The 26,144-nt window shown below is 48.7% G+C and overlaps 2 protein-coding genes across 3 annotated transcripts in view; one reads left to right on the top strand and one right to left on the bottom strand.

Annotated features, from left to right (window-relative positions):
- THAP9 (THAP domain containing 9) overlaps nt 1–3,549 on the bottom strand; it is a 65,094-nt gene extending 61,545 nt beyond the window's left edge. For both annotated transcript variants that reach the window (XM_075345265.1, XM_075345266.1), the window contains exon 1: nt 3,478–3,549. The gene's annotated coding sequence lies outside the window, so the exon portion shown is untranslated. The remainder of the gene's footprint in view (nt 1–3,477) is intronic.
- Nucleotides 3,550–3,779: 230 nt separating this feature from the next.
- MCM10 (minichromosome maintenance 10 replication initiation factor) overlaps nt 3,780–26,144 on the top strand; it is a 116,216-nt gene continuing 93,851 nt past the window's right edge. The window contains exons 1-3 of the mRNA XM_075342589.1: nt 3,780–3,867; nt 12,223–12,278; nt 22,024–22,329. Of these exons, the coding sequence (XP_075198704.1) occupies nt 12,272–12,278; nt 22,024–22,329 (313 nt within the window). The 5' untranslated portion in view covers nt 3,780–3,867; nt 12,223–12,271. The remainder of the gene's footprint in view (nt 3,868–12,222; nt 12,279–22,023; nt 22,330–26,144) is intronic.

Here is a 26,144-nt window from a genome sequence, read left to right as displayed (position 1 = left end):
GATTGGTGAAATGTCAAGCAACCACAAGATCTCTACGGTCATTAAGAAATTAGAAAAATACCATCAACGACAATCAACAAAAAGAAATAAGAAATAAAAAACATCTATTACTCTGTGAAGAAGAGACGGTTGGGATCAAATTTAATAAGGACATTAATGCTGTGTTATATGATGTGGTTGGGTTGCCATGTAATTTGATATTGATAGGGGAGTCTAGAAGGGGTACACACATATACATAAAATACAAAAAATATAAATATAAAAAAAATATAAAATATTGAGCTAATATAAATTGAAAGAAAATGAAATAGCAACAATTAAAAATCTGTAGAACTTACACTTCTTTCCTCCCACAGTCTCCCCTTCCTTCCCTTCCCCCTCCCACACCTCCAAAAACACCCCCCCTTTTCCCTCCCCCCTCCCCCTGTTTTCCATGGTCTCCCTCCTTCCCTTATCTCCCCCAATAGGCCCCTAATTAATATTATTATTATTATAATTTTAATTCACTATATAACATAATTCACCAGAATAATGCTTACTGCATCAATGTGAATCACATCCACTATGTTTATAGATAATCCCTTTACCTGTATTAATAAGAACGCTAACCACATGATCATGAACTATGCCCGTTCTGACCCCCGACAATGTTTATTTCTAAAAAAAATAAATAATTCCCTGACTTACCGGGTGCCGATTCCGACAGTACGGTAACTTTGCAGTGTGTGTGAGCATGGTTGCCACGGTAACAATACCGAGGCAGCCGGCACACGACATGCGTTTCAACCACCGGAACTTGGAAAAGGCTGAGACGTACCCGGAAGTATGGGTGATCTCACGTCAACAATAGAGAACTGCCATACATACGTCACTACACATGTGATAGGAATTTAGAGTCACATGCACCGCTATAAAAAGGCGCACTTTTCAAAGATACCTACACACGTCCCCTGAAGAAGTGGGAAACGCGCGTCAGGATAAAGGACATCCAGGCCAGCCATCCAAATAGTCAGGTCAGTAAAACGCTGCATTTAGATCTGCAATTAGCAATAACTTAGGATCCAGCGATTATGTAATTAGAACACCCAATTGGGTAAACCATACTTAGCTGTATGTCCTGAAGTATATTCAGTGCAGAGAATACAGAATTTTAACGGAGAAATTACACATACCCAAGCAAGCACAGGCTATTATTTAGATTAATTAACTACTGATAATTAATTATTGGGTCATACTGTATATGAGATAAAGCAGTTGTTTTTTACGGTCATGTCTTACGTAGGTATAATAATATGTCCAGTGTGAAATTTTTGGATGATTCCATGATATACATATATGGTTGTAAATGATATTTTTAACATTCAATTTAATACAGCAGAATTTTAAGGTTATGCACCGTCCCAATTGGTTTCTGTGGTAATGTAGATAATTGGTGTGATCCCTGGGTATAGGGGCCAGTATATTAGGACAAATGATGCAAAGTGTCTGGTAACGCCAAGTAGAACTAGAACTGCACTCAGCATCTCAGCGGCCAGTATTCCTGGATGTGGCCAACTAATGAGGAATCGGCCAGTAGTCTTTTATACATTGGAATGAGCTGAAGTGTCTATATTTATGAGGCATACAGAGGCAGAGGGAGCCCATTCAGCACTACGGGGTCTGTCTGGTTCCCGGTATGAGCACAATTTTAGAACGGAAGAAAAATGATGGATCAGGTAGAACATTTACCTCTGATGTAATAACGGACACAATCAGAATCCAGACGGACCCCATAGGCATCAATGGGATGAACACTACACATCTGCCTGGCCGGAGAACTGACACAGACGGTGCACTCGGCCTTACAGGAATTTGGTGAAGGATTCGGTGCAGAGATCACACTCCAGTCAATGCTTTATGATCTCAGTAAACAACTTATGTTATTGAGCTCAGCCGTCGGATTGTGGAGAAATGGCAGAACTTTCTTAGGCTATGTTCACACTTGCGTTGCTTTGCATCAGTTGCAATCCGTTGTGTGACTGAGGCAACGAATGTGTTGCAGATAGTGCCACAACCGATGCGACTGATGCTGCAAACATACTGATCGGTGAAGCTTTTTTTTCTGGAATTTACTCATCTCAACATGCTCAGTTTGTAAATGACGGATCTGTCACAGGAATCCGTCCAGTGATGCATTACAACGGATTCCAATCCTATAGGCTTCCATTATAAAAACGACGGACGCCAACAGAATCCTGCACATTGCGTTTTTTCGACACTCCAAAAAACACTACATGCTGCGTTCCGGCCGCCCGACGGTCAGTCAGTCCACGACTAATCCGTTGCGCGGTGGATGCAACGCAGAGCCATCAGTCGCAATCTGTCGTCTATACAAGTCTAGAGGGAAAAAACGGAATCCTGCAAAATATTTTGTAGGATACCGTATTTCCTGAAGGCGACGAATTGCAACTGATGCAAAACAACGCAAGTAAGAAAGCAGCCTTGGGCCTCTTTCACACGTTCGTGAAAAACCAAGCACGTTTTTCACGGACGTGTCAGAGGTGCAATTTGCCCTCCGTGAGCTGTGTTTATGGCCTACGTGTTTTCTCCGTGATAACACACGGAGAACGGGAACTTTCTGCTCACCTGTCCCTGGCGTCGCTGTCCGTGGTGCTGATCTTCGGTCTCCGGTCCTGCAGACTCCCCGCTGCTGCTGCTTCCGGCCGCAGTGAAGTGAATATGCAATGAGCATAATGAGCAGTGGTGGGCAGCAAGTGACAGCAGCGGCAGAGACAGGAGGGCAGGAGAAGGTGAGTAATGATTTGGGGGGGGGGGGGGGGTTCTCAAACACGTGTGTTTTCTCCGGCGCGTGTCACACAGAACACCTCCGTGTGGTCCGTTTGATTTCCGTGTGACACCCGTGATGCCGGACAAAAACGGACATGTTGACGTGTGGAGCACACGGACACACGTATGTTCCACACGTACACACGGTACATGGCAGAACACGCACGTGAGCGCAGACACATTGATTTTAATGGGTCTACGTGTGCTCGTGTCTCCGGTACGTGAGGAAAAGGACCAAACACGTACCAGAGACAAGGACGTGTGAAGGAGGCCTATACTGACTCCACAGCCCGTATAGGGGGACGACTCCTCCCCACAGGTCTCCTTCATGTTATGTGGTTCCTCTGTTATTCCTCCTGGAAATCTAGTATGTGACACCTGGATGTTACAACTTCCCTAGGTGTCAGCAGTGATTGGCCACTGTGGGCAGGACACACCCAGATGTCACTTTACTCATAGACTTCACATTGCAGAATGCCAAGGCTCAATGTCCACCTTATACACCCTGTCAGGCTGAGCGGATACAGAGGGTGACATGGAGGCAGGAGGCACCGCCAGCTCTGTGCTCGGCACTGTGCCGCACTCAGCACAAAACCAACAGCTACAATGTCCACACCTCAGCTACATAACGGGAACAAACTTCACACAAACCTGACAGGAGAGATGCCACCGTCTACCAACCAAAATATGGCCGCCACACCACACACAGGGAGGGCAACCTGCCCAAACACTGAAGCCGCTGCTGTGCCCTTCCAGGAACAAATATGGCGCTCGTGACGTCTACTATCTCAGCCAATTAGGAGCGAAGGAATGATGATGTTCGCTCCTAATTGGACCATAGAGTGCGCTCAGAGCGGCCGTCTCCGGTTCCATCTGACATGTTTGCAGTGTCTGACGACTGGCGCCAACGTAATGACGTTCAGTCCAGGGGGCGGGGCTTGATTAAACAGTTGGCGCGTCTTTTCTGTGTGGCCGGTCACTGTTGTTCTCTGGTTCCGGTTCCCTGTTATATAGCCGCTGACTTCGGTTTCCGCCTTACAAGTAGGTGCCGTTATAGAAGTGTCTGCCCGGCCTGGCGCCAACAGCTACCGGGAGCGCTGCCTCAGTGCTGTGTATACTGTATAGGGTTAGATAGAAAACCAGCAGCTGTAGGTCACAGGATTGTGAATGAGGGCACATTGCAGGGGTCTCGTAGCCACATCCCCTGCCACTGGCTGCCAGCAGAAGGGTGCTAGGAATTAAAGGGAACCTGTCAGGTCCAATCTGCACCAAGAACCACGAGCAGTTCTGGGTGTATATTGCCAATACCTGCCTAACTGTCCCTGTATACACTAGCATAGATAAAGAGATCTTTAGAAAAAGTATTTCTAAAGATCTTTTATCGTATGCAAATGATCTCAGGGACTAGTCCCCTGGGTGTTAGTTCCCCTGGCTAGTCAGCTCCATTAGCATGTTAGTATGCTCCTGTGGGTGTGCTATCATGCTAATGAATGTGCAGCGTCAGAGGATGATCTCACTCACTAAGGCTATGTGCGCACTGGGAAATGGAATTTTCTTGAGAAAATTCCGCATGCTCTCAAAGATTACCGCACCCGCGGTAAAAAAAACGTGGGAAACCGCACCCGAAAATCGCATAAGGTTTTCTGCAGTTTTACCGCGGTATTGTTTGCGGTTTTGCCGCGTGCGGGTTGGGATGTGCTTTATTGCATTCAATGCAATAAAGCACATTGAAGAAAAAAAAAAAAGTCATTTAATTCTGAGATAGTAGATAGATAGACAGAAGAATAGATAGAGGGATAGATAGATAGATAGACAGACAGAGGGATAGATAGAGGACAGATCGTTGCATTTCCCACGGTCGGCAGTGAGTTCACATTACCGGCCGTGGGAAATGACCGGTAATTACCTCTGCTGTCTGCTGCATTCATTCAGCGCTGTGTCTGTGACAGTCGCGGCTGGATGTAAGCAGCGCAGGACCTGTGGATTACGCCGGAGCTTTGGTGCGGGAGGGGTTAATAAAATGGTGAACGAGGCTTGTTTGTTTTATTTAAAATAAAGGATTTTTCTGTGTGTGTGTGTTTTATTCACTTTACTTACGGGTTGATCATGTCAGCTGTCACAGACGCTGCCATGATCAAGCCTGGAGTTAATAGCGGTGGTCCCCCACCATCATTAACCCCTTGTATTACCTTGCTGCCACTGTTACACGGCAGCAAGAAGAGCCGGGGACACGCCGGTGCTGCCGCATAATGCATGCGACAGTGCCGGGGCAGCTGCGGCTGATATTCTCGGCTGCCGGAGGGGGAGTGAGGCGGGGGACATTATCCCTGCCCCTCTCCCTCCCCAGCCTGAGAATACCGGGCCGCCGCTGTGTGCTTACCTCGGCTGGACGGTAAATATGCAGCGGAGCCCACGTTCTTTGTTTTCTATATTTCCGTTTGCTTTCTATGTGTCTGTGATGTGTTTGTGTTTACTCTCTGCTCCGCTTCCTCTTCCTGTAATGACATCACTTCCCTGCAAACCGCAGACAAGCGATGTACATTACCGGAGGTAAACCGCGAAATACCGCAGGGAATAACGCAGGAAAACGCAGTGAACCGCACAGAATTTGCTGCCTGCGTTATTCCCTGCGGGATTTCATGATTAAGATTGCAGTCAATGGAGTGAAATCCCGCAGCGACGTGCGGAAAAGAAGTGACATGCACTTGTTTTTGCTGCGGGATTCCCGCAGCAAAACATGCAGCTGTCAAATTCCGCCCAGTGCGCACAGGATTTTTTTTCTCCATAGGATTTGCTGGTGATTCACTGCAGAGATGTTATGAACATTTTCTGCAGCGAAACATGCAGCAAATCCGCGGAAAATCCGCGGCAAAATCCGGTAAGTGCGCACATAGCCTAAGGCTGCTTTCACACATCCGGCTTTTGCCATCGGGCACAATCCAGCGAATACAGGATAAAACTGATCCGGCGCAGGATGCGTTTTTATCCTCTTTGAATTGTATTAGCGCCGGATTGTGCCTGATGCCCCCTTGTGTTTCATCTGGCATGCATCGGAGCCGGCAAAATTTCAGGGTCCGGCTGTCAGAAAGGACGCAAAAGAGAACTTATTTTGTCACCGGCAAAAAAACGCACTGCATCCGACGGCATGTTGTAAAATGAAAGCTTATTGACACCGGATCCGTCATATTGCGGCAAAAACGCATTCCACAGACGGATCCGTTTTTTTTTTTTTAACTGAGCATGCTCAGATATTTAAATTCCTTTCTGGTTAGAAAATGTCTGTCGGTCTCTCCCTCTCACCACCTCTCTCAAACTCGCTGCAGAGCTGTCACAAAGCTCTGGCGGCTTCTCCTGCTTTAAAAATACCGGTTGCTCATTATTCTATCTCGTATTCACTGCTTCCCCCATTTACCGAGGCCTATGATTGGTTGCAGTCAGACACACCCCACACTGAGTGACAGCTGTCTAACTGAAACCAATCACAGCTGCCGGTGGGCAGGTCTAAATCTTGCAGCAAAGTACATAAAAAAAAAAAAAAAAAAAACGGCGAGCGGTCCCCCACAATTTTGATACTAGCCAAGTTAAAGCCACATGGCTGAGGGCTGGTATTCTCAAGATGGGGAGCCCCACGTTATGGTGAGCCCCCTCAGCCTAAAAATATCAGCCAGCAGTCGCCCAGAATTGCCGCATCCATTAGATGCGACCGTCCCGGGACTCCACCCGACTCATCCCGAATTGCCCTGGTGCGGTGGCAATCGGGGTAATAAGGAGTTAATGGCAGCAGCCCATAGCTGCCACTAAGTCCTAGGTTGATCATGACGGGCGTCTATGAGGCACCGTCCATGATTCACCTTTAGTTAAAGTAAATAAACAAACACCGAAAAATCCTTTATTTGAAATAAGACGAAAAAAAAAACACCCTCTTTCACCACTTTATTAAAATCCTCAAACACCCCTCCAGGTCCGATGTAATCCACACAAGGTCCCACGACGCTTTCAGCTCTGCTACATCGGAAGCTGACAGGAGCAGCAGTAGAACACCGCCGCTCCTGTGAGCTCCATGCAGCAACTGAAGTGAGACGCGCTGTCAGCAGTGACGTCACTCAGGTTATCCGCGGCCACAGCTTGATTCTCGGTACACACTGCTATAATGGATCCGGTTTGTTACCGGATCTGTCGCATCAGTTTTATACAATCTGTGTGAGTGAGAGAGAAAAAAAAAACAAAAAACGAATCCGGATCATGCACCCGGAATCCCGCGTCCGGGTCGGACCCGGATCTACCGCTGAAACCGCGCGGATCCGGATTTTAGAAGTTCGGGTCCGCTCAACACTAGTTGTAACCAGAGATATCCTAAGCTATTGTAATGCCCTGCACATGAAGTAAGAGACATTGCTATATCAGGAGAACTATACTCTATTTCTAATTGGAGTTATTTGCTCATGTTATTATTATACCTACTACATATTGGGATAGGATCTTGGAGATGGGAATACTTCTTTAAGCCCCACATAAGCATTAGACGAACGTCATGTCTGCAGCACCCCCACCCCTTCCCAAATATCGGAGGGTTCAGGTACCAGGCTAGTGTGTATGGGGGCCCTGACATGATATTGGGGGGTGGGGGGGGAGGAATGTGGTGCAGCGTGTCCATGCCCCCTACCCACTCTATCGCTGGTATGGCAGACAGTAGTGTGTATTGTGGCGATGACAAATTATATCGGGGGAGGTTAGGGTCCGGCATGTCTGCTTTGACTGCTGATCTACCAGAGATGTCGGCAGAGAATGTGGGAGCACTCGGCAGAGTGACTGCTCTGTTAACGGGGGAGTTTGATGTGATATCTGCGGCTAAATTATTCAGCCATTTATTGTGTATGGGGACTTAAGCTGTATTCCCAGTTGCTTTCTATGGGTCCTACTCGTACCATGGTCACTGCATCTATGTTGTTTCGGTAATGGCTGCTCCAGTCACATGACTCTGCAACGCTTCATTGCTGCAAATGTAGCGCCCCATGGGGCAGGTGGTTAACCTACTCGTTGCCGGGCCATTTTGGGTCAGGTCAGGTGATATCACGGGTGGCCTTGCCCGATTTTGTTGCCCCGAGGCGTACAGTAAATGTTGGGGGAAGCGGAGTATTTGGGAGAGTTTGTCGTGACGCCACCTGTGGATTGTGGCCAGTAGTAGCCACCCTTGCAGGATTCCTTGCCGTGGCAGGTGTTAAGGCAGCCTGGATGGTGTAGCTCCCCACAGGCGGAACAGGCCCCGGGTGGATGAAGAGGGGAGGTAATGGCGGTTGGCACCTAGCGCTGGGCGGCGACACCAGTAAGGACAATCCAACACAGTCTCTGCGGGTTCAAGGTGTAGTTTACTCACAGCTTCGGTCGCCAGCCCAGTAGTACTGGTCACTGCCGTGATGGGCACCAGTCAATCCCAGGCAAGTAAAGGGGCCACCACCGGTGATTAAGGAGAGAGAGCGTCCTATTTCAAGGGTGTCCCCCCTCAGCGGTTAGGTACCTTGGCTGAGTTCCCTTTCCAAGCTCCGGGCCTAGTAAAGTCCAAGTTTTCCAGAGATGTCTTGCCAGAACTATGGTCCTGACGGGTCTGCTCTCGATGTGAGTGTGTTGCACCTATTTCTACCCCAGGTGGAACCCGCCCCCCAAGGTGGCTGGCTTCAGTGACCGGGGAAGTCCCATGATCGTGATGGCCACTCCCCCTGCCTACTTTGAGATATCCCACCCTGTGTGAAGGCTCCTAAGCTGCGTGTAGTGCGTGAATGTGGAACATCGGTGATTAACCCCCCCTTACCTGAGTTAGATACTGCACCTTAATTGAGGTGCAGTACCCTGTGGCGACCAGAGCCTCAGGAGCGCCACATTCCTTCACTGCAAATGGCAGCACTCCCGGACTGCAACAAAACACAGTTAACAACACCGCAATTTTTATATGCATGCAACAGGTTAAAAAGAAAACATTCTCCCCTTTCTTTGGCAGGCAGCAATAACTTCAAAACATTTCAAACATGTTCAACAATACCGGTCACAGGTCATCAAAACATTTCAAGTCGGAAAATATCAACATTGCGAAAACATTTTGCATACGAAAAACATTAACTATTATTCTTGCTTGGTTGCTGGTGTTTCTTCCAGAGGGCCGAGCCCAGCCCCCCGGCGTCGACTGCTCATAAGACATCCTCGAGCAAAATGTCCAGACTTTCCACAGCGACTGCAGATAGGTATTAGGACATCCACAGTACCTGAGGGAGGCTTCCTCTCAGGGACTGCTCCAGGATAGTCCTCCATGATAGTCTTCTGCAGCGGTTGAATCGTGGCTACTTTAGGTTTCCTTCTATCACGGCGCTCCGGGTGATAGAACTGCCCTCCAGGACTCGGGTGGACTGTAGACACAGCCAATTGGGATGTGATGGACAGGTCGCAGGGCCCGTCCGCACTTGGTTTCAAGAGCTGGAACAACCTGGTCTCCTACATCAATTGCCATATCCTCTCCTTCTGTCTCCATTGGGTCATCTGAGGTGGTAGACTCCACCTCCGGTAGTGGATCTTCTGTTTGTGCGCTTTTAGGGGTGTCGCCCACGACGGCACGCCCCCCTTTTCTTCCTGCGCGGAATTGTAAATGGCGACTATTCTTTTTGAATAGAACGGTTCAACACCAAAATATCCTGTTTAACACAGTTCTGTCGGCGCACAGTACCCGATTTAATGGGCACGATATCATGTTCACAGCGCCCCTTTTCGGGTAGAGTCAGGCGAGAAATCGAGAATTTAAGAAAAAAAGAAATGTATAGGAAAAATATAGAAAAGAAGAATGAAGCAAGTGCTTCGTACTTACCAAGGCTCCGTTGCGGCTGTACGTTGGTCCTACGGCCTCCCTGGGCTCATACATTATGCACTGCTTTCCGCGCCCACCGGCCAACCTGGCCTCTGTGATTGGTTGCAGTCTGACTCTCCCCCAGCCTGTGAGACTGCGTCTGCCTGCAACCAGTCATCGTGGTTCACTCATTATCTTCCTGGAGCTCACAGCAATATGTCATGCTCTATGGCCGCTCGCTGTGACTAAGATGTAACAGAACTGGAATCGCCGTGGGACCTCGTGTAGATTACGTCAGACCTGCAAGGGTGTTTAGGGGCTTAATAAAATGTTGAAAGAGGGTGTTTTTTGTATTTTATTCCAAATTAAGGATTTTTCCATATCTGTTGTTTATTTACATTTACTTATTAGTGATGGAGGGGTCTCATAGACACCTGCCATCATTAATGTAGGGTTAAGTAGCAGCTGTGGGCCATTATTAACCCCTTATTACCCCGATTGCCACCGCTCCAGGGCAACAGGAAGAGTCTGGTAAAGCGCCAGGCTTTCACATCTAATGGATGCGACAGTCCTGGGTGGCAGGTCTGCAGGTGGCTATTTTTACACTCGGGGGGCGGCCAATAACCATGCCCCCCCAGTCTGAGAATACTAGCCTCCAGGTGTCGGGCTGGTTATCAAAATTGGGGGGAACCTCACGCTGTTTTTTTTTGTTTTTTTTTTTTTTAATTTTTTAAATAATTAAGAAGGAAAAAAAAGCTGCGGTTTCTCTTATTTTGATACACAGCCAAAATTAGTTCAGGGCTGGGGCTGCAGCCTGTGGCCGTAGTCTTTATCTGTGCCTGTATAATATGGGGGGGTCCTATGCCAATTTATTTTAAATTTATTTTTACTATACGGGTAGAGTATAGAGACAATCTCGCATTGCACTCGGCCCCATGTAAGACTAAGCTGCAGCTCAGATCTGCAAGTTTTTCCTCAGGCCTAATCGGACTAAGGAAGAAAATAGCAGCATGCTGCAATTGTGGCCGGTGTTACACTTGCCTGTGACTCGCACGAGTATTAAGTCGCATAACCCGGAATGGTCTGCCTCTCTCCGGACATGAACGTGCAGCTGCATAGAAATACATGCAGATGCACGCTCCTGTCCAGGGAACGGTAGGCCGTGCCGGGTGATGCAAGTCACATGCAGGTGTAACACCGGTCTGTCTGTGAGTCTCATCACTCGCACCCATACCAGTCTATGGGTGCGAGAGAAACATCGGACTGCACTCGGATGTTATCCAAGTACAGTGCAATGTACGCACAGGCTGAAAATGGAGGAGATGGAGGATTAATCTCTCCCTCTCTTCTGCAGCTGTCATCCGATTGCAGTATCTGGTCACGGTCACATGACACTCAGATCATGCTCACAGCAGAGCCTAAGCTGAGGGTCATTAGCATATCACATCGGATGCTATATGTAAGTGTGACCCCCGACCTACGATATAGACGAGCATAGTGCCTATGAATGGAAGCAGTCAAGTGACATGCATACACACTGCCACTCAGTGTAGGGGCGTAGCTGACTGCAACTAATCACAGGCACTGGTTGGTGGGGAATGTAGTGCATATTCAATGAAGGCTGCTCCATAAGTGAATGTGCGACCTGGAAGCAGTTGCCGCCATCACAGAGCATCAGTGAGTATACTACATGCACTCCTATCTCCCTATCCCTTCTACCAACATTTTTACTCTCCGGTTTCTGATCCTCATAAACTTATACAGGGACCGGATTCCAGATCGGAACCAGGTTTAAAAAAAAAAAAAAACAGGGGCCACCGGTCCCAGGTTTTCTGCAAATCCGCCCATCTCTGTCCATAAGTTATAGTTTAAGAAAAGGGGGTTACAAGCCTTGACAAGCAAAACATTGTTGTGATGTTTGTATGATCAGAAACCCACAAAAATGATAGTAGCCAATATGACAGTGTTTCAAATAATTATAGTAATGATAGAGAAATTTTAATCCAATAGATGACAAATAGCAGAAAATCCAGCAAGCAGCGTATCAAATACAGTGCAATACCAGAATTACCCACAACAGCACGCTGCCCAACGCGTGTTTCACCGACCGCTATGTCAGGAGGCCTTTAAAACTTAAGCGCGTCTCGCTTTAGAAAATGTCAAATAGATAAAATGACATATTTCAATTCTTCATGCATTTTCTGGTAGGTAGTCGCACCATACTATACAATAGAAGTCAAAGAGAAGCTTAAAGAGTCGCCTAAGTGTCTTTTTGAGCATTTTATTCATGGATTATTAGATATAAAATGGCGTCCTAAATATCCTGATAAAATGTTACCTAAAGACGACCATGAGGAAAAACGTTGACAAAGCGTTTCAGGAAACCACTGAAAATGCTTCAGAATTCCAAAATGCCTGAAAAAGGAGACCTTCGTGAAGCTTCTTCTACTGGGAAAAGACAGTGTGAACATAACCTCTTCTATCTCTCTCATTTTCCATCTTTTAAGTTAATTTATTTTCAGTAATGCTTTAGATTTTCTCATTAATCTGTCTTTTGTTTTTCTTTTTAGGTTATTGCAGATTCAAGTGGGGTTACCCTTTAAATCACTGACGCACAGTATGGAGGGTAAGTGGCAAGACCCGTCCAAATAAATATTAGTATGGTTTAACACAACAAAGTTAAAGGGGAAACTAAGCAAAGCTAAATTCTCATTGCGGTAAAAACCCTTATTACAGTTACTGATGATGATACTCGCCCTCCTGGTGTATACTTTTAGTCTCTTTGCTTAATGTGAGAACATGGAGGGAAGGATGATCACACTGTCACTACTGGAAAAAAAACCAAGGAGAAAAATTGTGTGAAAAATACCCTGACTATAAATAAATTGCAAGTGCTTAATAACAGGGTACTTAGTATATACATTTTTGCAAAAAGGTAAGACGCTGTCCCACCTCGTCACGGTATACCCATCTGGGACAGTCCCTAACCAACTAAAGTTAAAAACATTTTCTATACCTGACTTGTGTCTATCAAAACTCCAATGTGAATGGTAACAAGTGGTCAGCTGGGTCACAGCAAAGTGGGAAGCAGATTGATTGGCCAATCTCATGCTTGTTGCATGTTTATTGAACATTTGTTACAGCTCAGTTTCTTTTGGTGTTTTTTGTCTGTTTTCTTGCTTTAGTACAAGTTGGGGGTGCAGCCCTCCTTATACTGAGACTGGGCAATCAATTTGCTTCCCACTTTGCTGTGTATTTAATCTGGGACCCAGCTGACCACTTGTTACCATTCACATTGGAGTTTTGATATGACACAAGTCAGGTATAGAAAATGTTTTTAACTTTAGTTGGTTAGGGACTGTCTCAGATGGGTACACCGTGACGAGGTGAGACAGCTTCTTACCTTTTTGCAAAATTGTATATATTAAGTATCCTGTTATTAAGCGCTTGCAATTTATTTGTAGTCAGGCTATTTTTCTCTAGTCCCTTCCACGACAGCATAGGAGGTTGTCTCTCCACGCCCTAATTGGGACAGGAAGTTCAAGAGGTTTAAAAGGACCCTCCCACCTCCCACAGCCAGTGTCTTTCCTGTCCCCATGGGGCATGGAGAGGTTTTTTATTTTCTCCTATGCTGTGGTGGCCGGCGAACTACAGTATAATATTTTTTTTTTTTTCTTTCCCCTGTTACCTTAAGCCGGACAGCATCGGTCGGGCCTTCACCGCTCCTCCCCTGCTGTTCCCTCACGCTGTGGGGGACCGCTGCTCCAGCCTTCCGGAACCTCCTATGGGGTGATGCAGGCTGTTGAGCTCCCCGGCCGGCGTCCTCCCTGAGCCGCCGGCCGCTTCCTGCATGCACGCTGCCGGAGCGATCCGGAAGTGCTCCCGGGGGCGGGACTTCCGGTCTTGCGGACTTCCGGTTGAGCGCTTCCGGTTTGCGGAGGCAGCGTGAAGGACACGCCGACGCTGACACGGCCTGTCCGGGACCTGCTGCAGGAGGCGGGGAACATCACCAGTCGCTGGGGGGGGCAGGCCTTTTGCATAAGGGCTGCCGTGAAGACGTCAGATCATGGTAAGCAACCGTGCTCCCTGTCATGTCTTCCGCTGCAGCTGCATCTGCAGAACCCAGTGTGCCCCCTGCTACTGTAAGTATGGAGGGGGATGGTCCCTCGGACATAGGTCTCAGTCAGATGATTTATGGCTCTCTGGTCTGTGTTTTCTAGGAGGACAAGGCCACTAAGAAAACTGACAGAAATGAAAAGTCAGAGAAGCCTGAGAAGTCAGAGAAGGCTGACAAGTCCGATAAGCCGGATAGACCTGACAGATTTGAAAAAATTAAAAAATGTCCTGTCTGTATAAAGAAGCTCCCTGCAGTATGGGGCAAAAAACTTTGCCAACAATGTACGGACCAGATTATTAGGGCCGAACAACCGTCCCTGATAGACGAGTTGCGGTCCATGATGAAACAGGAGATTAGGGCCTCACTGGCCTCCCTCCCTGCTCCTGGCCCTGCTCCTGGCCCTGCTCCTGGACCCTCTTCTCCAAAAAAGAGGCGGCTCCAGTCGACCCCGTCTGATCAGGAGGACGCTGATTCCACCTCTGAGGGTCCTGATGAAGGATTTCCCTCTGGGGGGTCTGACCAGTCCTTTCTGTTTCCCTCAGAAGATTTGGGGGATCTTATTGGAGCAGTTCGGAGCACTATGGGGTTAGAGGAAGTGCAGTCTCTTCCCTCAATCCAGGATGAAATGTTTGCTGGCCTGAAAACAGTCAAACAGTTAGGATTTCCAGTTCATGCCAATATTCTGGATATTGTCTCTCAGGAATGGGAATTTCCTGAGAGGCGGGTACGGAGTGACCCTAGACGCCGGTTTCCTCTAGAACCTTCTGGATTACATTGGGAGGTCCCAAAAGTAGACGTACAGGTGGCTAGGGTAGCTAAACAAACGGCTCTTCCCTTTGAAGATACTTCCCAACTGAAGGATCAGATGGATAGGAAGGTAGAAGGCCTGATGAAGCGATCCTGGGAGGCATCGTCTTCTTCTATTCAGGCTAACATTGCCTCCACTTGTGTATCCAGGTCCCTAATTAGGTGGTTAGACCAGTTGGAGGCTCATATTTCCCAAGGGACCCCTAGGGAGGAATTACTGGAATCCCTTCCCTTGCTTAGGAAGGCTACCGGTTTTTTGGCAGATACCTCGGTGGAATCTGTCCGCCTGGCGGCCAGGACTTCGGTTCTTTCGAACTCTGCCAGACGTGCCCTCTGGCTTAAGGCCTGGAGTGGAGACTCCACCTCCAAAATGAGGCTTTGCTCCCTTCCGTTTAAAGGGGATTTGGTGTTTGGGCCTGCCCTGGATGATATTCTGGACAAGGCGACCGATCGTAAGGCCTTGCCTGATCCTAGACCCACCAGGAAGCGGTCCTTTCGTCCCTCGATGCCTCAGGCCTCCCAGCCCAGAGGGAAAGGGAAGGCAGGCAGGTGGAGCTATCCTAAGGGTAGAGGGAGAAACATCCTCATCCCTCCCCATCAACAACGTCCTCAGCAGGACAAACAGTGACTCGGCCCGGGTGGGGGGACGACTCTCGGCGTTTCTTCCCCAGTGGCGGTCCATAACCACTTGCCAATGGGTTCTGAAGATCGTCTCGGAAGGTCTCCTCATAGAATTCCTCTCCCCCCCTCGTCCAGGTCTCCGAGTCACTGCTCTTGCGTCGAAGGTTTCACAGGCTCTGTTGTACGCAAAGATTCTAGAGCTAATGCACTCGGGGGTCGTTTCCCCAGTCCCGAGTCGGGAAGAAGGGGTAGGACACTACTCCCGCCTCTTCCTTGTCAAGAAGCCGTCTGGCGACGTCCGCATAATAATCAATTTAAAACGTCTAAACCGTCAGGTCAGGTACCGGCGGTTCAAGATGGAGTCAGTAAAATCAGCTATTCCCCTGATAGGTCTACACCACCAGATGGCCTCTATAGATCTGAAAGACGCCTACTTCCATGTGCCCGTCCATCCGGGTCACAGGCAATACCTCAGGTTTGCGGTTCTACACGGGGAGGAGGTGCTTCATTTCCAATTCAATGTACTTCCCTTCGGGATCTCCTCGGCTCCAAGGATCTTTTCGAAGATCATGGCAGAGGTGGTCGCCTTCATAAGATTGCAGGGTATCTGTCTGGTTCCATATTTGGACGACTTTCTTCTCATGGCTCCATCTGCTCCAACCCTCCGGAGCCATGTGGAAAAGTCTTTAGGAATCCTTCGGTCCCTGGGATGGATTCCCAATCTCAAAAAATCACAGTTAACCCCCTCCTCCACTCGGCAGTTTCTCGGAGTGCTGCTGGACTCCGACAGACAGGCATCTTTTCTCCCGGAGGGCCACAAGGTGGCTCTGTTAGCCAAAATATCAAAGCTTCGCAGGCAGGCTCGCCCGACGCTTCGAGCGGCTATGTCAGCTCTGGGTTCCATGACGTCCTGCATTCCCTCAGTCAGGTGGGCTCAGGCCCATTCTCGGTGTCTCCAGGATCATATCCTGGCACATTGGGACAGACTCCCGTCGTCCCTAAACAGACGGTTTCACCTCTCGGGGCCCGTCTCCTCATCCCTTCTCTGGTGGCTGCGGCCCACCAACCTGCAGGTGGGGGTTGCCTGGACGCAGGCACCCCTGGTTACACTGACCACAGATGCCAGCCTGCGAGGATGGGGTGCAATGGTGGCAAACTCCCCATTTCAAGGGGTCTGGAGTCCTTACGTCAGCTCCCAATCCTCCAACTACCGGGAGCTCAGGGCAGTCAGGGAAGCCCTCCTTGCGGCTCAGGACCTCGTCCGGGACTCTCATGTCCTGGTATATTCAGACAATGTCACAACAGTGGCACATCTCCGCCATCAGGGCAGTACACGCTCAGGCGCCCTGAAGTCAGTGTCCTCCCGGATCTTTCAATGGGCGGAACAATCTCTGCTATCCCTTTCTGCAGTCCATCTGAAGGGCTCACTAAATCTTCATGCGGATTTCCTGAGTCGTCGGGATGTTCATCCTGGGGAATGGAGCCTGGATCAGGCGGTGTTCTGCTCTCTGGTGGCAAGGTGGGGTACTCCAGAGGTGGACCTCTTTGCTTCGGCAGGGAATCGCAAGGTCGCAACATATTTCTCCCTGAACCCACGGGACAAGGCGTTGGGGGTAGACGCTTTCTGCCACAATTGGCCCTTTTGCCTCGCTTACGCGTTCCCCCCCTCTTCCTCTTCTCGCAAGGGCCCTGAGGAAGATCAGAGACGAGGGGGTCCCAACTATACTGGTAGCCCCGCTGTGGCCTCGGAGGAGTTGGTACATCCTGGTCATGACTCTAGGAATAGACGGGCCAGTCCTCTTAGGTTCGGACCCCAGCTTACTGTCCCAGGGTCCGATTTTCCATCCGGCTCCCCAGAAACTCAACTTGGCTGCCTGGCTTCTGAGGCCCAGGCACTGAAGGCCCAAGGGCTTTCTGACAAGGTTGTGGCTACCCTGCAGAAGAACCGTAAACCAGTGACTAATAGTATTTACAACAAAATCTGGAAGAAATTTTCCTCCTGGTGTGGTTCTCGGCCTCCTGACCCACTTCGGCCTAATATTGCGCAGATTCTGGATTTTCTCCAGAGTGGATTGGACTTAGGCCTTCGGCCTAGCACCCTGAAAGTTCAGGTGTCAGCCCTCAGTGCAGTCTTTGACACGGCTCTGGCAGATCATCGTTGGATCCGTCGGTTCTTTGTGTCCGCTAGTAGACTCTGTCCACGTCAGAGGGTCCTGACGCCTCGCTGGGATCTCAATGTGGTCCTTACCGGACTATCTCAGTCACCTTTTGAGCCTCTGTGCTCTTGTCACATTCGTTCTCTTTCTCACAAGACTGCTTTTCTTGTGGCTATTACGTCTGCTCGCAGAGTCGGAGAACTTCAGGCTTTGTCTATTCGGGAACCTTACCTGACCATCAGAGATGACAGCATTGTTTTTCAGCTGGACCCTTCCTTCCTTCCCAAGGTGGTTTCGGATTTCCACCATTCTCAGTCCATCATCCTGCCTTCCTTCTGTCAGAATCCTCGGACTCCCGGTGAGGAAGTGTTTCATTCTTTGGACGTCCGTAGGACTGTGTTGCACTACCTGGAGGTTACTGCTTCTTGGCGCCTTGATAGTAACCTGTTTATCCAGCCCTTTGGTCGAAATAAGGGCAAGAAGGTAGCTAAGAGTACCGTCGCCAACTGGATTGTGCGGGCAATTAGAGACGCCTACCTCGCTCAGCATCTCTCTCCACCTACCGGATTTACGGCACACTCCACCAGAGCTACCTCTGTCTCCTGGGCTGAACGGGCAGGGGCTTCCCCTGAGCAGATCTGCAAGGCGGCTACGTGGTCTTCGCTCCATACTTTCACGAAGCATTATCGTTTGGATCTGGATTCCAACAGGGATTTGGCATTTGGCAGGAAGGTCCTGCAGGCTGTGGTCCCCCCCTAGGTATCAATTCTTTGGTATTCCTCCTATGCTGTCGTGGAAGGGACTAGAGAAATAAGAATTATTCTTACCGATAATTCGGTTTCTAGGACCTTCCACGACAGCAGGTAATTCCCTCCCCTTTTGTATTCATATATTCCTGAATGTGTGGTACTTCTCATATGCTATGGATTCTTTGTAAGACACTGGCTGTGGGAGGTGGGAGGGTCCTTTTAAACCTCTTGAACTTCCTATCCCAATTAGGGCGTGGAGAGACAACCTCCTATGCTGTCGTGGAAGGTCCTAGAAACCGAATTATCGGTAAGAATAATTCTTATTTCATACAATTTTTCTCCTTGGTTTTTTCTAGTCTTGAGGCTGCAATTCACATGCTTGTTGCATGTTTATTGAACATTTGCTACAGCTCAGTTTCTTTTGGTGTTTATTACACTGTCACTACTGGTAGAGATGATTTAGGCTCTAAGTGCCAAAATGTTATACTAAAATGTTATACTGTGTAGAGGATCGTGGGATTGAGAGCCAAAAAGACAGCTAAAAGGCAAGATGGCTGAAATGTAGGAAAGTGAGTAAACGTTAAAGACCTGTTGCATGCTAACTTAGCAATGTGCAGCATGTATAATCATCCCACTGGCTGCATGATTACGGCCAGGTATGATGACTCTTGTTATGTGGCATTTAAAAGAAGAACATACTTTAAAAGCCGATTCAGACCAAGCCACATGGGAAACTGAGGACAGGCAGGTCCATGCCCACTATCCTTTAGTGATGCGTCTCTCCATGTGTATAGGGAGGAATCTGTTAGTCACAGTCAGCGGGCACCTTTTAAAGCGGGCTTTTCTCTAAAATACCACACTGTTTGAAAGTCAAACATTCCTGGAAAAATCATACTGCCAGTGTTTTATACATGCTGCTCTTGAACAACATTCCCTTTTTGTTCATTAGCTGACTTTCTGTTGTGAAGGATATGGTAATATACATTATTTTTTTTCTCCTGTTGGTTTTAAATGGAGATGCCCCAACTTTTTCTAGGCATTTAGTCAAAGTTTTTTAAGGGATTATCTTGTACTATTATATTGATGGCCTATCCTTAGGAAAGGTCATCAATACCAGATCGGTGGTTGTGCGACACTCTGCACCCACGATGATCAGCTTGTGCTGGCATTGGTCATATTTGTTTGGTTGTGGAGTTCAATAGGACAGCTCCATCATCTATATCGTGGCCTGAGTGGGGCTCGGCAAATCCACTCATAACCTCTTTGATAGGGGTGGAGGAGCATTACCGGGCCGTGGACACTATTCATTTGATGGAGATGTACTGTGCAGCTCAGCAACTGATAACATCTGGCCAGGAGCAGGAGCCGCTGATCAGCAGGAGTGTCAGGTATGTATGCCAGCCCCGGCCGTGTTATCTTCTAGATGCCACGATCAATAGCAATCACGGCATTTAGAAGATTGTGAGTGTTAGTCGGCTCCAACTCTCACCCTACCAGCACCCCAGTGACATATGATCACTGGGAATTTGAGGGTTGTCATTGCAGCCGCAGGTGAAATAATGACTTGTATTTAGCACATCTTACTCCAGGACACTCTTCATCAAGATTGATGTGCAAAATTCCTGTTTTGAGGAATCTGGGCCTAAGGGCCTGTGATGGGGGAATATGGGGAGTTGTGTATCATGTGTAGGTTCGTATTTTAGGTGTGGTCTGGGGGACCTGGGATCCACCTAAACGCTCTGCTTACCTGAATAATTGGTCAGTCTGGCTGGGAACTTCAAGAAAAGCAGCAAGAGTCATCCTCTGGGCAGAAGCTGTGGCTCTCCAGAGTGACCTGGACTTTTATCGCTTACTGAACTATATGAGTGTTTCTGGACTAATTTACCCTCTCTGTGGTGGATTATTGTATGGACCATTTAATTTGCTTGGAATAAATGTTCTTTGGAATGTTCATCCATCTCTTGCTGTGATTATGTGATATCTGAGAAGGACCCTTTCACAGGTCCCTATCACACTGCACTATTATCTACATTTACTCGTCCCGTTGGAGCCTCCGTCCGAACACCCAACCCCCCACCGCCCCACTTGCGAATCGTGTTTCAGACGCATGTGCTAACGGGGCCATTAACTGTAATGGAGCAGACAAAGTCACCGTGTGCTCTGTCTTGCACCATTTTTGGGTGTGTACGCTTTCTGCAGGCGGACACCCAGACGTAGTAGACTGTGTCTGGGTGTCCTCCTGCAGAAAGCGTATACACCCGAAAATGGTGCAAGACTGAGCACATGGTGACTTCGTCTGCACCATTATAGTCAATGGCCCCGTCGGCGCGGGGGAGGAGGGGAGGGGGGGGGGGAGTTCGGACAGAAGCCCCAACGGGACCACTGAACGTAGGTTATAACGCAGTGTGAAAGCGTCCTAAGTCTTAACCAGTTTAATGATCTTTACTGCATACATGTTCTCATTCATTGACAGTAGACCAATCTAAGGGTATTTGCGTAAGTTAAAGTTGTACTCCGGGGAGATTAAAAAAAAAATGTTTGTACTGTCCCTGCCCTCTTGCACTATGAAGCTGGGCTGGCCACTGCAGTTCTAGTGTCTTTAGGTCACTTGTAAACCAATAAAATAGTAGCTGCCCCTCATTCCTCCCGTATGGGACGTTATGTCACAGACCAGTGTAAAGCTCCATGCTGCAGCAGGGAACATAGTCTGTAGCGATGGTCTGGCCGTCTCCATGCTCTTCTTACCTGCCAGCCGCCTTATGCTTGTTTCTATCCAGTTTTAGAGCGGGGGGGGGGGGGGGGTAGGGTATGGGGAAGAATAGTGGTGTGTAAGGCTAAGTTCACACATCCTGTGTTTTCAATCCGTCAGGTCCGTCAGCAACGGATCAGTCATTTTCAAGATGTCAACTGATGCAACTGATGTGTTTTTCACAGGATTCCTTTCACAGGAATCCTGTGAAAAAACGGATCAGTTGCGTCCGTTACATCCGCTGTGCGTCCGTTTTTTGACGGATCAGTCATGATCCGTCTGTGTTTGGGACAGCCCAGTGGGCGTGCCAAGCATGCTGGGCATGCTCAGTAGAGCATGACGGAATCCTGCGCTGGATTCCGTTGTAAGACGGATTACGACGGAATCCAGCACCATAGACATGCATTACAAGCTTGACGGATGGCGACGGATTCCTGCGCGGCGCGTTAATTTTGACGGCCCGAAAAACGTTACATTCTGCGTTGCTCCCCGCTCGGCGGTCAGTCAAAAACGACGGACCGCGACGCAGCGGATGCAACGCAGGGTCATCAGTCGCAATCCGTCACTAATAGAAGTCTATGGGGAAATACAGGATTCCTGCAAAATATTTTGCAGGATTCCGTAATTCCTCAAGGCTACGGATTGTGACTGATGCAAAACACAGGATGTGTGAACTTAGCCTAACGTAACATCCCATACTGGAGGGGTGAGGCTACTGTTTTATTGCTGTACTAGTGATCTTAAGACGCTAGAACTGCAGTGGCCAGCTCAGCTTCATAGCCTAAGAGGGCAGGGACAGTACAAACATTTGTTATCTCCCAGAGTTTTCACACTCATCAGTATGAGTGAAATATACAGTGAAAAAATAGAAATGCTGCAGATTTAATTCATCTACAAGTAAACAATAAGCAATGTGTGAATGACACTTCAGGAATCTCATGCACTTTGCTGGGACTAGGAAATCTTGCAGGTTTTGTGATCGATCTTCACAGAAAATGTGACACAACCACGTCATGTGCACAGGCTCTTGGGGTGATGAGAAATTTTGATCTTCTAATGTGTTAACCTAGAAAGTTGCTGCCTGTTACATACCGTAGTACAATGGTAGAGTAATACTTACATAAAACTGATGTTCCTGTGATTGTCAATAACATAATTGTGTGCGTCCCCAGGTGACGCTGACTTGGAGCTTCTGACCTCGCTGCTAGAAGAAAATGAAGGCGCTGAGAGCGGCAGTGCGGACTGCCCCGACTCCTTAAGTGAAACTGATGCTTTTGATGAACTGTTTGATGGAGATGAATCAGGTTCTTACCATGAAAGTGACAGTGCCGGTGAAGGGCAGAATATTGAGGGGGCGCAAGAAGATTTCACAACGTTATTTGGAGATGTTGATGATTTAGAAGACAGTACACCTGTACCGGAGTCCGAGAAGCCGTCACCATCCTCCAGCCAGGATAGATCCAAACAAGAGTTGGAAGGTAGTGTGAGGCATACGTTTTATGCGTTTTGTGAGCTTTTTTTAGATGTTATTCACATGCCTGCTTTACAGATCATGTTCAGAAACCAGATTGTATAGAAATATGTGGAAACCCACAATGTTTCAATAAAAATAAAAAGATAGTTTTTCTATAACCTCAGTGTTGTTTGACATCAGACTTCACTAAAATCTAGCAGTTATCTATTTAGAAAGCTGGGCATGCTAATTAACCCCTAGTTGACATTGGGTGTGCTTCCTGTATTGTGTGCGGCTGGTGCCAACTGTGTTGTAGCGAACAGCGATATTTAAAGAAGCTTTCCGCTAATTTAACATTGATGGCCTATCCTTAGGATAGATCATCAATGCTTGATTGGTGGGGTCAACAACTGGTACGCCGCCAATCAGCTTTTCCTGATGGCAGCTGACGGAAATGCTCCGTTTCGGAGTTGCCCCGTCTTTTGATATTCTGCACATCCACCTCTCATTCAAGTCAATTGGAGTCTGATGTGCAGTATGTGGCCACTATCAGAAGATGGAGCAGCTCTGAAACTGAGCATTTCCGGGCAACTTGCTGGCGGCAGCGAGAACAGCTGATCGGCGGAGGTGCTGAGTGTTGTACCAGGCTGATCAGACATTGATGAACTATTCTAAGGTATGCCATCAATGTTAAAGTAGTGGCCAACCTTTTAAAATGGGCCGATTTGTGCTCTGCAATCATTCCAGTGTCCAGTAGGTTTACGAGGAGCTGATGGATTACCATGGTACCTACTGGTAGGCCCCAGACACCATCATCTTGGATCAGTAAGTTTACTATATTCTGTAGTTTACTATATTTTTTTAGATTATATTTCCCTTAGAAGATTAAAATAAAGTAAACTAATTTAAAATAGTAAAAAATATAACCGTTTAAATCACTCTGTAAAAGAAAACTCCAGAAATAAAAAAAAGCATATTTGGTATCATTGTATCCGTAGATGTCCCATCCCTCAACATTTAAAATTATTTCTTTCTTTATTTATATATATTTTTTGATAATCAGGTTCATTTTATTTATCAACAAAATTACACAACACGAATAAGTTTGTTTCCCTGCAAACCATTACAGAAAAAGGGAATAAACAGTGAAGATGTAAAATGATTATTTCTTTGTCGCTCCATTGGGAGACCCAGACAATTGGGTGTATAGCTACTGCCTCCGGAGGCCACACAAAGTATTACACTTTAAAAAGTGTAACCCCTCCCCTCTGCCTATACACCCTCCCGTGCATCACGGGCCCATCAGTTTTATGCTTTGTGTTGAAGGAGGCTGACATTCACACAATGCTCCACATTTTAGTCAGCAGCAGCTGCTGATTATATCGGATGGAAGAAAAGAGGGCCCCTAACAGGGCCCCCGGCATGCTCCCTTCTCACCCCACTGAGTCGGCGGTGCTGTTAAGGTTGAGGTACACATTGCGGGTACACAGGCTGGAGCCACATGCCGTTTTCCTTCCCCATCCCTTAGGGGCTCTGGGTGAAGTGGGATCCTAACCGGTCATCCAGGCACTGGGACCGGGCTCCCTCCGCAGCCCCTGGGGGAATCTGCTGGACAGGAGACTGAGTATCGTCAGGGACATGGTCCTGCATCTACAGGTACTCTGTTTCCCCTTTGGGACGGTGCATGAAGCACCTTAGCCTTCAGACGCTGCAGCGACTGCGGTGTGGTTTTTTGACCGGGACTACCGCGCCGACTGTGCCTGTTTGCCGGCCGCGGTTTTTACTTTAGTCCCCGGCTTTTGCGGCCTAGTGTATTAAACTCCCGCCCCTGGGCCTGCCAGTCAGGGGGAAGGGCGGGACGGTCGGTAGGACGCCGACAGTGAGGGCTGGAGCACACTTCGCTGTCCTCCTCCCCCCTCACTGATCACTATGGGGCAAGATTCCCGCACTTTTGTGGTTCCGCCCACGGCTCCCTCCTCCCCTCGGAACGCCGGCAGCCATTGTTATATGGGTCTCAGTATGATTCTGCCGGTGGAGGATCTCAGAATGTGCTCTGCAGCTCTGGGAGAGGGGGTTCCTAACCGGTCGCCATGCACTGGGACCGGGCTCCATCCGCAGCCCCTGGGGGATTCTGACGGACAGGAGACTGGACATCATCAGGGACAGAGCCCTGCATCCATAAGGTACTCTGTGTCCCCCTTGGGACGCTGCATGCAGCACCTGGGTTACAAACGCCGCAGCGGTTGCTGTGTGCTTTGTGAGACCGGGACTACCGCGCCTGTTTGCCGGCCGCGTTTTTAACTTTAGTCCCCGGCTCTTGCGGCCTAGTACCATATACTCCCGTTCCCGGGCCTGCCAGTCAGGGGTAACGACGGGACGGCCGACTGGACGTCGGCAGTGAGGGCTGGAGCATACTTGGTATCCTCCTCCCCCCTCACTGAGCACTGTGGGGCACCAGTTTCCCAATCAGGTGCTGGCCCCCCTTGGGTGCCGAAGTGTGTATATATATATATATTTATATGGTATATGATTTCACTGTTCGGCAGCACTATTTGCTTTTGGCTATATACCCTCACTGATTACTCTAAGAGGTGACAACAGCAGGTCGTCCGCAAACAGTAAGGGTGCCAAGGCACAGGCTTTCTTGCAACCTGTACCTTTTGTGCGGCTATATTGCCGGCAGGTTCCACCTATCATTGTGTACAATGCTTGGCCCCTGGGGCACTCACTCAGCCGGAGCCTCCGGCACTGGTGGGACCCTCGGCTCAGGTGGTACCACCGGTTTCCACTGCACAGATGGCAGGGACAGAGTTTGCACGTTTGACTGAGCAACTCTCTGAGTCGCTTTCACATTCCATGGCCCAGTCTATGGACAGAGGGGCTGCTAAGATACTGGAAGCTTTGCAGTCCAGACCGGTAACACAGGGCCAGGGCGCTGTGAGTTCATCGCTCCCAGGCCCCTCTGGGTCGGTACAACAAGGGGCTCCTGGGGTAACACCCAGATCCCACGGTGAGAACTCCGACACGGACGGCGGCCTCAGACAGGCTAAGCGGGCTCGCTGGGAACCTTCCACAACTTCATCACGCTGTTCGGGGTCTCAGCTTGAGGACTCTCGGGAGAATGAAGCGGAGGTCGCAGCTCAGGGCTCTGACCCTGACATTGCTCTCAATCTGGATACACCTGAAGGGGACGCCATAGTAAATGTCCTTATAGCGTCCATCAACCAGGTGCTAGACCTCTCTCCCCCATCTTCTCCTATGGAGGAGTCGGCTTCACAGCGGGAGAAACACCAGTTTAGGTTTCCCAAACGTACACGGAGTGCGTTTTTCAATCACTCTAACTCCAGAGAGGCTGTCCAGAAGCACAGAACTTTCCGGACAAGCGCTTTACTAAGCGCCTTAATGACACACGTTACCCTTTTCCCCCCTGACGTAGTTAAGGGTTGGGCTCAGTGTCACAAGGTGGATCCTCCAGTCTCCAGACTGGCGGCTAGATCCGTAGTATTATTGGCAGATGGTTCATCTCTCATGGATGCCACTGACAGGCAAATAAAGCTTATGATGAGATCCATCTATGAAGCCATAGGCGCATCTTTTGCTCCGGCCTTCGCAGCCGTGAGGGCACTCCAAGCTATCTCAGCTTCTCTGGCTGAGATTAATGCGGTCGCACGTACCTCTGCCCCGCAGGTTGTGTCCTTGGCTTCTCAAGCGTAGGTTTTTTCGTCCTACGCCATGAACGCCGTTCCTGGACTCTGCGAGCCGTACAGCGGTAGCATCCACCAATTCGGTGGCAGCCCGCAGGGCCATGTGGCTACGTGAATGGAAGGCAGACTCTGCTTC

The sequence above is a fragment of the Anomaloglossus baeobatrachus genome, chromosome 4, assembly GCF_048569485.1.
Source record: "Anomaloglossus baeobatrachus isolate aAnoBae1 chromosome 4, aAnoBae1.hap1, whole genome shotgun sequence".
Taxonomy (NCBI): domain Eukaryota; kingdom Metazoa; phylum Chordata; class Amphibia; order Anura; family Aromobatidae; genus Anomaloglossus; species Anomaloglossus baeobatrachus.
The sequence above is the reverse complement of the archived record's forward strand: the minus strand, read 5'-3'. Positions and strand labels throughout refer to the sequence as shown.